Below are 13,633 nucleotides of genomic sequence, written 5' to 3' on the forward strand. Positions count from 1 at the left end.
GGGGTGGGGTGTTGGGGTGGTGCCCCCGACCCCATGTTCCGTTTTCACATGTAACGCTGACTGAGTCAACCGTAATATTGCCCGTCTAAAGGCATTAAAAAAGGAAACAGCGATTCTCTGAATGGATCTGTATTAAACTTCTTTTAAAGATGTGTAACTTTTATTTAAAGTTAGAGACAAAGGGCAGTTTTAGCTATTTTTTTTCAGTGAGGTTTTAATATTAAAGGGAAGATCATTTGAAACGATTTTCCAATCTGTTATTTTTTTCTTACTCCCTCATTTTTAAATGTTTGTCTTCTTTTCAAACGTTTGTAAAGTTTGTATTCTCGGATATATATCTGCACACACAGCCTATTAGGTATCAATGAAATGTATTTATATTTTTAATGCATTCCTTGAAATGCACCTTTGTGTCCCATTTGTCCCGATTTTCATTTTGCCATTTGAAGGGTATTTTGATGCCTTTTTTGGTTTATATACTAATGCAAATTTCCATGTTCATGAGCAGAAGCGTGATGCATTTTCAGGCAGAAAATTAAGCTCAATGTTACAGCTAGTTTATACACCAAAAGTTGCCAGAATTTTGGACATTTCGCCGTCGTAAATCTTCTTTTCTTTATGATTCGTTGTTGTGTGTCAGTACATGGCAGTAAGCCAATGAACAAACTTTTCTCTCAAATGAACAATTTTTGAGTTCACAATTAGAACAGAAAACACCTAAACTAAACTGTGTTTTCCTAAAATGACATCACAGCAACAGCGCCCTCAATATCCGGAAAAGTGTAGACAATTTTAAGTTATTCAAGAAATGCAGTTTTCAATAATATTAACCAAAACGGGATGTCAAATAGTTTTCACACATTAAAGAGGAGTAGAAAGTTGCACAAACTATGTTCCTAAGAAAAATTCACTTCATGGGCCCTTTAAAAAAAAAAGTATCCAAGACTTTCAGGCGCCGAGTCCGATCAAGTTTGTCTTCATTACGACATAAATATTTCCTTCGGTTTTGGTTGCCAGAAGTCTTCAAAATTTGACGGCAATGGTGATTAGGCCTATGGGTAGAGAAACTCAGAAATCGTGAGCCAGTTTTCCCCTTTTTTTTTTAAACAAGCTGTAACCCATGTAATTTTAATCATTATTGGACCTGAAGTTCTAAGCAGGATTCGCGGCGCCCTTCGCGGGTGATTTAATTTAGCCCAGCCACCAAAAACAGGCTATTTTTGGTACTCGTCAACTAAAACTAGTCTTGACATCAGTCAACTGCATGTCTTCCCGATGATTAATGTCACGTTCACTTAGCGTGCATGGCAAGAGCATGACAAGGAAGTATACCTACGGTGCAAGTGTTTCACTAATGCAAAGTTACAAAAACAAACTTCTCTTTGTCTCGAAAATGCCCTGCACTCATAGCCACCTTGCTGGAATTCTCAATGATGTTATAATCAATATTCTTTTGACACCTCATTTCTTCTGTTATAATCACTCAAAGATTTTGGGTGAGGCGCCTCCATTTCCCACCACGTTGCGGCTCTAACCCTTCAAAAATTCAAGTTCCACCAAACAAAACGAAGCATTCCTCGGCCATCCAGCTTGTCAGAGGCATAAAACTGCAGGGGTTCTATGGGGGAGGGGCGGTGAGGGGGTCCAGAAGAGAGGCGCACTTGAGCGCCAGTGTTAACAAGACTTTAAAAGATGGACTGACGGGGACGGAGCGACATATTTTTTTTTTTTTACATCATAACATTATATAGGCTGAAAACCCCGGATATCGCTCCGCTGTAAATTATTGAGAATAAATTGGTCGCCTTCGGGCCTATTCAACTCTTCTTCAACCTTGAAGATTGTGAGGTAGTGTGAAAAAGAGTCCTTCAAATTTGGACACAAAACTATTTCCTCGAAGATACCATGCATCTTGGCTGTTGCCTTGTGAAGCCATTTCGTGCTCAATTATTTGCCTTCTTTAATACCCCTGCAACTTTTCAGCCCCCGCCCCGCCCCCTCTTTGGTGAATTCCCTCCGAATTGTAACTGTCTCTTTTCAAACAACACTGACGCGAACCAGCTAAAAACATTAACGTAAATAGTCTTTTGTCATTTCTCCTGGTAACCAATTTCTGAATAAAAACATTCTGTTTCGGGCGAATTTTAAGCCTTTCAGGCCGCTACATATTGTCAAGTCACATCACCTTCACAATGTTAATTTACATGTACTTAATAGAATATATCATTTATCGTGTATTCAGCCAGAATTATTCTTTCATTAAATGTTAAACCCTGGGAGACACTGACATAAAGTCTACATTTTTTCAGAGGTGCAATCGCCTGAATTGGATCTGACAGTCCTGAACCCAAACCACATACCCATGGGATTGGAATGATGTCATAATCGTTCACAAGGCTTAAGAATCATACATTTATCCTGCGACCCCACCCTTCGCTTACAATCATCGAAAATGACGTTGATGTATTTCCCCCTCAGGCTGCACGACGACGCATGCATGCGGTAGATTCCCAAGTGGTCTTCATATTTTGAGGTTTGGATAGTTTTGCGTGCCATCGCCTTGAACACTAGTCTATGGACCTTTTTTTACAAATATGTTGATAATTATGCACGCATGCGCATTAATGGGTCCGCGGCAAGACGCTTAAGCTGTCCATTTAAAATGTACAGAGCCTAGGGTCCAAATATTCGGGTCATTTTCTCTCAATTTCTGCAGTATTTGTCGCTTTTTTTTTTAATTTAGAAAAGCCCCTAACATCTTCATAGACATAATTTTCTGGCGTAACTGGGTTCAACGATGGTGAAGCCAGCCCTGCTAATTTCCTTCATCCTCTTGCGCATGGGGCGAAAGCAATTTAAAAGTTTTTATTCTGCGCCCCAAAAAAACCACTTAGGCCAAAAAGTCATGACTATGACGATTTTAGAGGCTTTTCTGAATAAAAAAGCAACAAAAAAATAATCATTGGTAAATAATTGAGAGAAAATTAACCGATATTTGGTCCCTGTACATTTTCAATGGACCGCTTTCGCTTCTTGCCGCCAGGCCCATTTATGCGCATGCGTGCATAATTATGATTTATTGGTAAAAAAAAAAAAGGTCTATTTCAAAGCAAGCGGCTATGATTATGACGTGATACCGTGCATATTCGCGCTTAATTATGCAAATTAAGACTGCGTCTTGGCCTCCAGATTCTGACCATTCAACGGGCGCCTTCTATCGGGTCTTCGGTAACCCATTGTTGTATTAAGAAAAACAGCAGCTGATTAGTTCACATTTCCGCAATTTCTAAAGGGGCCATAATGGTAGGGGCCAACAAGTCACCTGATAAGTCACATGATACATCACGCGCATACAAATTAGTCTGGTTACCAAACAAATACAAGTTTTCCCCGTTACGTACTACTAGTATGCATTGGGATCATGACCGGACTTTTCCATGCGATGTGTTATTTTTTTTTTCTGAGCTGGGAAATTTCATTAGTGTCACAATTGTTGGGTACAATTAAAATTATGGCAATTTTGCGGTCAGCAGAAATTTTCATCAGGATTGCTGGTGTTTCGGGGTTTCTAGCCGTAGCTCTTGGTGCATACGGATCACATGGTAATCTTAATTTTAACAACTCCTTTCTTCACAATTTTCGTTACTAATCATTCTACGGGCCCAGCCCTAGCTGGACCTTGATGAAGGTCAGTCATGTCAGTCACTGCAAAAATGAGATGAGACATGAATCTGGGAGTGGGATAGCTGTGGCCACGGTATGCTGCGCTGAACCTCTGGCCACACACCGTGGTACCGCGCACTACTGAGGGCGTTTTCATAAAAATTCAGGGCAGTTTCTTACATATGGTCGTATTCTATGATGTCCCATCTATCACGTCTGGGATGCTTAGGTGTAATGATGTTCAATTTTCCGAGATATTCTTGAATTTTTCTGGAGCCCATATGCACTCGTGAAACGTCTGGTGATGGCAGCCATTTTGAATGTGACGAGATGACCTCAAGCTGTGACGTCGCGTTTATGCAAATTGCTAGTCGAGCGAGGGCGGCGCGAGTTGCAAATGCGACGGCTGTTTCCTGTAGTATTTATCGTCTGGGTCCACGTGCACTGATCTCTATTCAGGATCCACGGCACAGGAAACAGCCGTCGCATTTGCAACTCGCGCCCTCGCTCGACAAGCAATTTGCATAAACGCGACATCACAGCTTGAGGTCATCTCTTGTCACATTCAAAGAGGCTGCCATCACCAGACGACATTTCACGAGTGCATATGGGCTCCAGAAAAATTCAAGAATATCTCGGAAAATTGAACATCATTATACCTAAGCATCCCAGAAGTGATAGATGGGACATCATAGAATACGACCATATGTAAGAAACTGCCCTGAATTTTTATGAAAACGCCCTCAGTAGTGCGCGGTACCACGGTGTGTGGCCAGAGGTTCAGCGCAGCATACCGCGGCCACACTAGTGGGGTTAGGAGTGGGACTAAAAAAACATTGTAGATTTGAACATTTTCTTGAATCTCCATAGACATTGTACAGAACCGCTGAAGTAGTGCCAGGTTGCAACATTCGTTCCCGAACAGATAAACAAAATGACAAAAATGTTTAATTTATTTTTGGCAAGTTGATTTTCTTATTTGTAATTTCTGTTTAACCTTTTTACATTTCCGACTTTGTCTTGCTAGAAAAAGGTCTGAGGAAAAGAGTCTTGCTAGGTCTGAGGAAAAGAGTTGATGACAAAACTTATGAGGTTAAGTAAAAGATAATGATTCCCATGCATGATATCTATGCTGCATGTTACATCATTAAGTTTGATCTACAAAGGAGCTCATCTATTTGTCCATTGGTATTTTTTTTTTTACATAAAACAAAATCTAGATTTGTTATCTCAGTTAGAGGATATGCAATTAAACAATTAAATAAAATCTTATTCTTTATTTCAGAGATTTGTAGACCCAGTGTCGGATTGTGAGTTTGGTCGGTCGTACTAACTCAGCTTGAGTACCTCTAGGTTACATGCTCATGTGGATTCCTGATGAGCATGTCAGCTGGAGTTACGCAAGCTAGTACTAACTAAAACGATTGACCAAAGTCAAAAGTTGGGGGAAAAAGGAGTTCTAACTTCTAGCGCCCAAATTACTGAGTCTAGGAGATTTGCTGACTTTTTTTCATTTATTTATAATAATAATAATAACGGTAATTTATAACGCGCCGGTATCCATCATAAATGACGCTCAATATTTTTGTATTGCGCCATGATCATCCAAACATCAACCGGTGTTACTATCCAGAGTGTTTAAATTCGGCCAAGCACACATTTTATTTCCTTAGTAAAAGGATGATCGTTTTTCAATGCAATTTCTGTCAGGCGCAAAACAAAAATATTATATCAAATCAGAAATAACAAAACAATTATATTGAACTAAACAAGAATATTCTGAGTGATCTGAAACAAATAGGTCTTCAGAATTCAGGGCAACTTTAAATTCAGAAAGCGATGAGATACTGCGATGAGGACCTGCGTAAGAAAATCATTGATCACCCCAAGATTTGTGAGTGTGAGGGACAACAAGCAAAGAAGCATCAGAAGATCTCAATCGCCTGGATGGCTTGTATGGAGTTAATAGGTCTATGCTGTAGTCAGGAGCTGAATCGTGCAGGCAATGAAAAACGAGCAGTAACAGTTTGTACTTAATTTGGTCAGCAACAGGGAGCCAATGCAGAGACTGCAAAATCAGGGTGATATGAGTTCTAGAGTGTGTCAGGGTCACAATTCGAGTGGCAGAATTTTGGAGCAAAGTCAAAAGTTCGGGGGAAATTTCAACTGTTCAACTGTTTGTTTAATTTTTAGGTTTTTCAAACCGCCAACAGGTATCACTTTATACACACCCTGGCACTGCTAGCTGTACCTATGACTAGACATCCAACAGTTGTGAGTACAACTTAGTCCGAAAATTTGGGACTCTCAATACTGTGTATGAGAGTCCCAAAACTTAAGGTTTTGAAAACATGCAATACAAGAAAATAGACTGGCACCTGAAACAACCAGTCCAACACTACTTCAGTACTGCATCAATCAGCTGTGCCAAAAGAAACATGTGGTATGAACCGGGAACTAGTCTCTATTTACTACACATTTCTCCATAGTCAGCCACCAGACTAACGACACTAAATGAAGAGGTCAGTCTTTTCAAATAGTTGGACCATGGTTGGACATGTACCGGTCTAGTCTTTTAGCCTCATTTTGAAATCACTTGACTTCCCTCTCATGTGCAAAATATTGAAACAAATGTTTCCTTTAAAAATTGAATTGAGTCTGCAAACTTGGTTGGTGAAATACTGAGGACCTTTTCTTTGCCCAATGGACATTTTTGGAGAAATTTACTGTCTAAAGAGTGAGTAAAGTTGGCCTGATTTAGTTTTGCATGTTTCAGAGCACTCCAGGTCCCAGTCCGAGTACAACTACAGGTCTCTAGAAAGTCTCTTTAAATTCAGTTGTTAAGGTTTTACCATAAAGGCACCTTTACAATTACATAAAGGTTTGCTGTACAATGCACATAGAAAACAAAGAAATGGGAATTTTAAAGGTAGAGTGGACTATTTGCGGCTATCCAAAAAGTAACCGACTATATTATAGTTGAAAAGCTTACTTGGTTTCAAGATAGTAATGGGACTAAACTCCCTGTGAAATTATTCATTCAGGCATGCTGTCATTTGGAAGAAAACAACAATAAAAGAGTGTCATTTCCAAAGATGTGTCAAGTTACACACTTTTTGGAAATTTCCATTAGTAGTTGGTTTGTATTTGGGCAAATCCGTGAATAGGTCCGCGCAAGCGCGGTTGCTATTATTCATCGGTTCAGTGCGTGACATCACGTAGTTGCAATCTGCTGCATGAGAACACATGAGAAGTATCAGTAGCACAGCCCAAATGTCACATGACCAAACTGGGGTCAAAGATCATCTTGGGGTCAGCGGGGTCAAAAACTGTTTGATTTTTGTTACTCTAACACTACTCCTTCCAGATATTACATGGCACAATCACGTGACTCATGCATGAACTCGAATTCGTTGGCCCGCAGCCCGAGATATTTCTGATCGAGCTTTTTTTTTGTTGTAATTTACAGGTTGGCGTCCTACTCTTCCTTGGAATGCTGGGGTTCTGTGGAACCTGCTACTATTCTGCTCTGTCTGGATCAAAGACTCTCAACAAGTTTACTCCTTACGGTGGAATGGTGCTTATGGCTGGCTGGCTCGCTATGGCGTTCTAATAATTCTTTCTAAAGAGATTTTTTTTTACCAAAGAACTTTGGATGATGTTATGATGTCAAAGGTGAATATAGATCGATTTGAATTTGAATAAAGTCTGGAACGCTGACTTAACCCAATGCTTTGCATGTTTTAACTTTGCATTTTCCGACCAAAGAGACTGTTACTATATCCAAGATTCGGGACAAGCCTTATGCTAGCAAGCCCCAGCTCCGGCATGGTCTGGTGTCTTTATGCCATTCTCACCCATTGTGAACAATGAGCGTCTTGTACGTAACTATGCAAGAGCTTGCCCCGAATCATGTAATTAACAGTGTCTTTGGTCTGGAAATTCAAAGTTAAAATGTGCCAAGCATTCTGAGCAAGTCATGTACCAGATGTTTTTCAAATTTAAATCCCAAAGGGTATAGGTCACTCGCAAATGGCTTATTGTGCAGATACTCCGAGTCCTTGGCCTAAACCCCTATGAGTTTCATTTAATCTCAGTCACGCATACGGCTGCACAATTGTCAATTGATCACAACAACATTTCTGGACACTGTGACCAAGTTCCTTGCCTGAATGGATTTCGGTGCTGTGTTGTGTAAGCTGTGGAAAATCCTGGATGTTGTGGGGGGAAAAAAGCTGATGTTGTTTGGGATTGGAATCATTTGCCCTTTAGCATTAAACTATTATTATTTTTACCCAGGGCAATCTCGTGTTTTTAATTAGACTTATAGTAGATAATGCTTTTGAAATCGTGATGTAAATGTGTGTGTTTATACCCCTCGTACATGTAAGTTTCAACCCTTTCCCTGTTTCCTTTTTCCCCGCTCATATCCCCCTGGCTTTCTTATACCCCCCCCTCCCCCCAGCTTGCCATTGTTTCCTGCCAATTTTTTATATTTTTTTGTCTTTATACATAATAGCTCTATCAATCCAGATATTTTATTTATTTATTTAATTAGGTTAAATTTGTTGTTCTATTTCTGGTTACGTGTACTCTTGTCAGTGTTCTTATATTGTTACGCCTATTTGTACATTTATGTAATATTTTTTTTTCCTTTTTTTCTCCGGTTTTTAATGTGAAGTTTTTAAGTTTTGTACATTATATTTGTGTGCAGAACGAGGAGACAAGTTTCATGTTTTTACATGATGAGAATGAATAAATAAATAAATAAATGAGGTCTTTTTTTTAGGTCTTGCCATGATGACCAATAGCCAGCCTAATTCCAATCCCAACCGCAGCCCTTTCCACATTTTGAATGAAGATGATAAATGTGCACTAATGAGAAAAGATAACTTGGAGTATTAAAATGATAAGCAATAGTTGAACAAGGACATTGGCAAATTGGGGAAGCATTGGCAAGCTGGGGAAGCGCTAATGTATGGCTGGATAGCTCAGTTGGTAGAGCACTGGAACGGTAATCCGGTAGTCGCAGGTTCAAACCCCGCTCCAGTCAATTTCTTTGTTCAATTCTGTTTTTAATCAATTGGTATAGTTATATTGTTTGGTGCTATCAAGAGTGACTGTGGATTGACTGATCCTGCTATACTGTTTAAAAACAAAATTGTTTTTCTTCATTTGCCTAGTGTTGAGAGATAAAAGAATGCAGTTTTTGAAATATGAAGATATGTGTGTTGCATTTTCAAGTTTAGTTCAACTTTTATGTTTGACAATATCATTTCCAATTACTGTTGGAGAAACATTTTTAAGAATTTCCTGTTTTCCTGGTTTTTTAATAAAAAGGCAACATACATCACGAGAAAGAGGAAGTTGAGGTAATGGGCCGGGAAAGATAACTGTCAATAAAAAATATATTGTAATTTTAACGAGCTGTGTTGTGAATGTTGTTCATCCAAACCTGCACCCAGTTATTTTAACAAGACCCCCCCCCCCATGCTGGTCAGAAAAGTGTTTTTTTTTGTTTTTGGACTACGATATACACTGCCCGAAGCGTCCTTAATTTCTTTTCTTGATGAAAAAGAAAAGTTAGAAGGAGATGAAAAGTTAACGGTTTGCTGTTGTAGCGCCCTCAATGTTAGTCCAACTATTATTTCTAAAGTCGACTCCAATTGGCTTGCGCGCGGGGTCGCATAAAATTTGAAATGTTCACGTAAATCATACACCCGAGCATTATTGTTGGGGTTATGCACTGCATAAAATAATGAATGTTTTCACATCGTGCAACGGTAATAAATAATTTCATTCGGTGACAGATGGAATGTTCCATTCCACGAGGCGAAACCTCGTGGAATGGAACATTCCATCTGCCACCGAATGCCAATTATTTATTACCGTTGCACGATGTGAAACATTCATTATTTGTTCTATACAATATATCCTCGTCATCTGATTGGTCAGAGCCGCCAATTAAGTGTGACGGTGCACTGCAACTTCCATATACCGTGCAATGGAACTTCTGTTTTTTTAGGGCGAATAATTCAACGACACGTGATCAACGACCCCCCAATCAGATGACGGGGATTTATTCAGGCATTTGTACTGTGTAATCATGGAGGAATATTCCTTCATGGTACACTCAGTGGCGTAGCCAGGAATTTTTTAGGGGGGGGGGGGGGCTGGAACATTTCATGGGGGGGCGTCATGTAGGGGCGTCAATCGCTTCTCAAAAGGGGGGGGGACATACCTAATTGATCAGAACTGATGCGAAGCGCGAAGCCCTTTACGGCGTGGGGTTCGGGGCCCGCTTAAGGGCCCCGAAAAAATTTGATTCTAGATGTTCTGAAGTGTGATCTGAAGTAATTTCTTACCACTTTCCTCCCTGCTTTAACTAATATTTTCTTAGCAAAAGATAATTATTTGAACAACGTTTTCGAGGTTGGAGTCATTGAATCAGCTATCGGTATTCTGAGCTACAGGCGTCGGGTTCGGGGCCCGCTGAAGGGCACCGAAAAAAATTGGATTCTCGATGCTCTGTGGTGTGATCTGAGGCAATTTCTTACCACTTTAACCAATAATTATCTTAGCACAAAAGATAATAATTTAAACATAATTTACGAGGTTTTCTCAGCTAAAGGATTGAAGAAAATTTTTTGAACATTGTTTTCGAGGTTGGAGTCATTGAATCAGCTACCAGAATTCTGAGCTATAGGCGTGGGGTTCGGGGCCCGCTGAAGGGCCCCGAAAAATTTTGGATTCTAAATGCTCTAGGCTGTGGTGCTATCTGAGGCAATTTCTGACCACCTTAACCAATATTTTCTAAGCAAAAGATACATTGTAGTACATAATAGGGCCCTGTAAATGAGACACGAGTTCAAAAATCTGGGGGGACATTTGATATTGTGTCCCCCACCCTTCAAAAAGTGTGGGGGGGGGGGGGGGAGACCAGTCCCCCTGTCCCCAAAGGATTGACGCCCATGGCGTCATGTAGATCAATGATAATGTTTGTTAGAAACTCAAAATCTCAGTGGGGGGGGGGGGGGGGGGGGGGGCGACTGGGGGGGGGGGCGACAAGGTTTCATGGGGGGGGGGGCGGTCACCCCCCACGCCCCCCCCCCCCCGGTGGCTACGCCACTGGGTATATTAAATCCTAATTTTTCCCCACCAACTGAAAGCTCGTCACAAATTTTGTCCCGCGTTCCATCAGGGGTCTGAATCTCGGTGTTCACTTTCACGGGCAAATACGAGGTCGGTATTGTTGTATTGATTGCTTGTATTGAAAGAAAATTCGTCGTTGAACTCAACTTGAAGGATAAAACGCAAAATTAAAATGGTCAGGTTAGGCCGGTTCCGGTTACAATTAACACTATTTATTCTGCAAGTTTTAGCCTAGTTAAGTAACATCATCAAGCATGGGGTCAGGGACTTTTTTCCCAATGCTATGAGAAACTTTACGTAATTTTTTTTTGCTTGTTACATCATTGCATTTTAATGACCTCGGGCTTTCCATGCAGCGAAAAAAAACCCCAAATGGTTTCCTGGCAAAAAACACGGAATTTTTTTGAGCGGTTTTGGCCCTTGCGTAAAGTTTAGTTGCATGTGACATAACACTGCATTATGTAGGGCCATGCACGCGTGATGCAACAGGTTTTGTTTTCCGCATGTGAACTAACCACTCTTGGACGTTGAGGGCAGTATGCAGAAAAGAAAGCAAAGTGATCACTGAGTTAGTTCTTTCCTCCATGGTAAAATTTAGCAATAATGACAGAATATTGCAGCATTTTCAGAACTTCCGTGATTGTGATGATCTAAGTACTACTAGATTGTTTGTTGTTCTTGAAGGAATGCAATAACGTGCACGGTGCTGAGGTAAGTAATTTAAATGCACGGCGCAGCGGATCATCAGCATCAGCTGTGCACAAATTTCTCAACCATGCATGTCATTGTCAACTGGACTTGAAATTAATTCATTGTAATTGTCGCATGTCGATTGTGAGCTGAGCTGAGCCCATAGAGCTATATTGAATTACTAGAGTGCTAACTCAATGTACAAAGTAATGCCTGATGGGCGCATCCATGTTTGTGCACAAACCTATGGAAAACTCGAAATTTTGTACGGCTTTTTTTTGTACGGCTATTTGCATATCTGCGTTTGGAAAGATTTCCATACGAAGTTCACTCAACACCCACAAACCCTATGAGATTGGACTGAAAAATTCTAAGTGTTTTCTAAGAAAATGCTTGTATTTTCTCACTGCTCAAATTGACTTTGATGACATGAAGTTGCTATCTGGGGGCTTGTTAGTCAATACAGAGGAAAATTAGTGAACTTCGCATATGGTAATCTTGCCTTTCAGCCAAATCGAGCATCATTTTAAGGCAAAAAAAAGCAACTTTGAAAATTGAAATAATGTCAGAACTGCTTGCCCTATGAAGTTAGGAGACCATTTTAATTGCATTTTGAAAGCTCTTTATCTGCGCAGGTAACGCTTGCATAGGCGCGCGTTGTCACACACAAATTGAAGGTATTAAAATGCATAGAAAAAGGACCGCGTAGCTTTAGGGGGTCTGACGATATATTAAAAGAAGAAAACAATTTCAATTGTTTTTAAACTAAATGGTTTTCAATGACTGACCATTTTGAGGTCATGCACATATTTTGGGCGCGATCGGTCGATCGTGAGGCATATCAGGACCGATAGCACAGCGTGATTGACCGATCACGCACATTGGCTGATCGCGCCCAACATATATGTACAAAGTGTTATCATCTGCGTTTGTGTTCGGTGTACTTTTATCACAGCCAAATCGCAAACACAAAAAACCATGCCATCCACGACTACAGACCACAGCAATCATGACAGTCCTATGCAGGAGAGACAGGGCACCAGACCAAATGGACAGCAAGACGATGCTCATTTTGACGAGCCAAAAGTCGCAACCAAAGAGCCGCTCAAGACTCGGAGGTTACAGAAATTCTTCCGGAAGGCACAAACCAAACGCCACAGGTAAGATTGGCGGAAAATATGTTGCAACCTGACTCCACCTCAGCGGTCGTTTACAAAGTCTATGGAGAGTCAAGAAAAGTTTTCCTAACAAAATTGGAAATGTTTTTTTTCAGTTCCAGATTCATGTCTTATCATCCTTTTTGCAATGAATGACCTTCATTGAGATGATATATGAAGAAAAAAAGTGGTTTCAGGTTGCAACATTTTTCCAGATCGACTGATATCATCGCTTCTGCCCATGCAAAGTTCTGGTTTTAATAGGCAAAGTCAAAAACATTTCTCATGCCCACTTGCTTCCTTTTTTCAGCCCGCCTCATTTTTTTTCTTAGAAAAAGAAAAAAAAATTGTAGCTTTATAAACAAAGTCAAAATCTGGTAAAAAAGTTGTAGGCGATGGCTCCTTTTGACACAAAAGTTTCATCAAAAGAGTTGAAAAAATTGAAGAATCCACCATCTTGACAAAATGCCATTTTTGAAGAAAAAAGATAACAAAGGGCCACCCTCAATTTTTCAAAAAGCCCTGATGAGAATCTTTTTAATTTTTTTTTACTTGGATTTGGGGATTAGTATTTGGTTTTTTTGTTGTTGATGTGTGCAAATGTTGTAAATTACCATAAAGGTAATTTACAACATTTGCACACATCAACAACAAAAAAACCGTACCAAATTATTATGAAATACATTACTTGACTGTAAGTAAAAATAGTCTCATCCTGTGAAATCATGGCACCTGGTGTGCTGTCATTTTCAAGAAAAGTGAAATTTTTTTTATTTCAGTTTCCAATGATGGTTGGCCGACCATTGTAGGAAAAAAATTCAAATACTGCCTAGACTTTTCAAACTTTAGTTAGTCCACATTTTGTTTGAAAATCGGTTAAACATCGGTGAACGGGTGCGAGCCAGCTAGTCTGGTTCCCTGATCCGACAATTCCCCGACGTCTATAAATTGCTCCGCTTTGTCTGAAGTAG

At 40.1% G+C, this 13,633-nt stretch overlaps 2 protein-coding genes across 5 annotated transcripts in view; both read left to right on the plus strand.

Moving 5' to 3' along the window:
* The first annotated feature begins 3,412 nt into the window (after positions 1-3,412).
* LOC119724161 (transmembrane protein 256 homolog) lies at positions 3,413-7,535 on the plus strand. Of its 3 annotated transcripts, none has more exons than XR_005270623.1 (4): positions 3,413-3,602; positions 4,721-4,755; positions 5,857-5,937; positions 7,133-7,535. XR_005270623.1 is itself a non-coding variant. In XM_038195091.1 (4 exons), exons 1-4 carry the CDS (start codon positions 3,443-3,445, stop codon positions 7,274-7,276), a joined length of 444 nt encoding a protein of 147 aa, XP_038051019.1. In that variant the 5' UTR covers positions 3,430-3,442; the 3' UTR covers positions 7,277-7,427. The 3 variants fall into 3 exon arrangements, 2 of the variants coding, with proteins under 2 accessions (XP_038051019.1, XP_038051018.1); XM_038195091.1 differs by having other exon boundaries at positions 3,430-3,602; positions 4,697-4,755; positions 7,133-7,427; XM_038195090.1 differs by having other exon boundaries at positions 3,431-3,602; positions 4,691-4,755; positions 7,133-7,427.
* Positions 7,536-11,350: 3,815 nt separating this feature from the next.
* Positions 11,351-13,633, plus strand: part of LOC119724162 (multidrug resistance-associated protein 5-like) — a 35,309-nt gene continuing 33,026 nt past the window's right edge. Inside the window, exons 1-2 of one of the 2 annotated variants that reach the window (XM_038195092.1) lie at positions 11,351-11,526; positions 12,461-12,665. In XM_038195092.1, coding sequence (XP_038051020.1) covers positions 12,484-12,665 — 182 coding nt within the window. In that variant the 5' untranslated portion in view covers positions 11,351-11,526; positions 12,461-12,483. The remainder of the gene's footprint in view (positions 11,527-12,460; positions 12,666-13,633) is intronic. The other variant, XM_038195093.1, reaches the window with a different exon arrangement.

The sequence above is a fragment of the Patiria miniata genome, unplaced genomic scaffold, assembly GCF_015706575.1.
Source record: "Patiria miniata isolate m_02_andy unplaced genomic scaffold, ASM1570657v1 HiC_scaffold_18, whole genome shotgun sequence".
NCBI classification, from domain to species: domain Eukaryota; kingdom Metazoa; phylum Echinodermata; class Asteroidea; order Valvatida; family Asterinidae; genus Patiria; species Patiria miniata.

Excerpts from the sequence above, each read along its gene's own strand:
- LOC119724161 (XM_038195090.1), top strand. The coding sequence starts at position 3,443 with ATGTGTTATTTTTTTTTTCTGAGCTGGGAAATTTCATTAGTGTCACAA. Across the intron at positions 3,603-4,690 it reads TGGTGCATACGGATCACATG|AAAAAGGTCTGAGGAAAAGA; the intron begins GTAATCTTAATT and ends TTGTCTTGCTAG. Across the intron at positions 4,756-5,856 it reads TTGATGACAAAACTTATGAG|GTTTTTCAAACCGCCAACAG; the intron begins GTTAAGTAAAAG and ends TTTAATTTTTAG.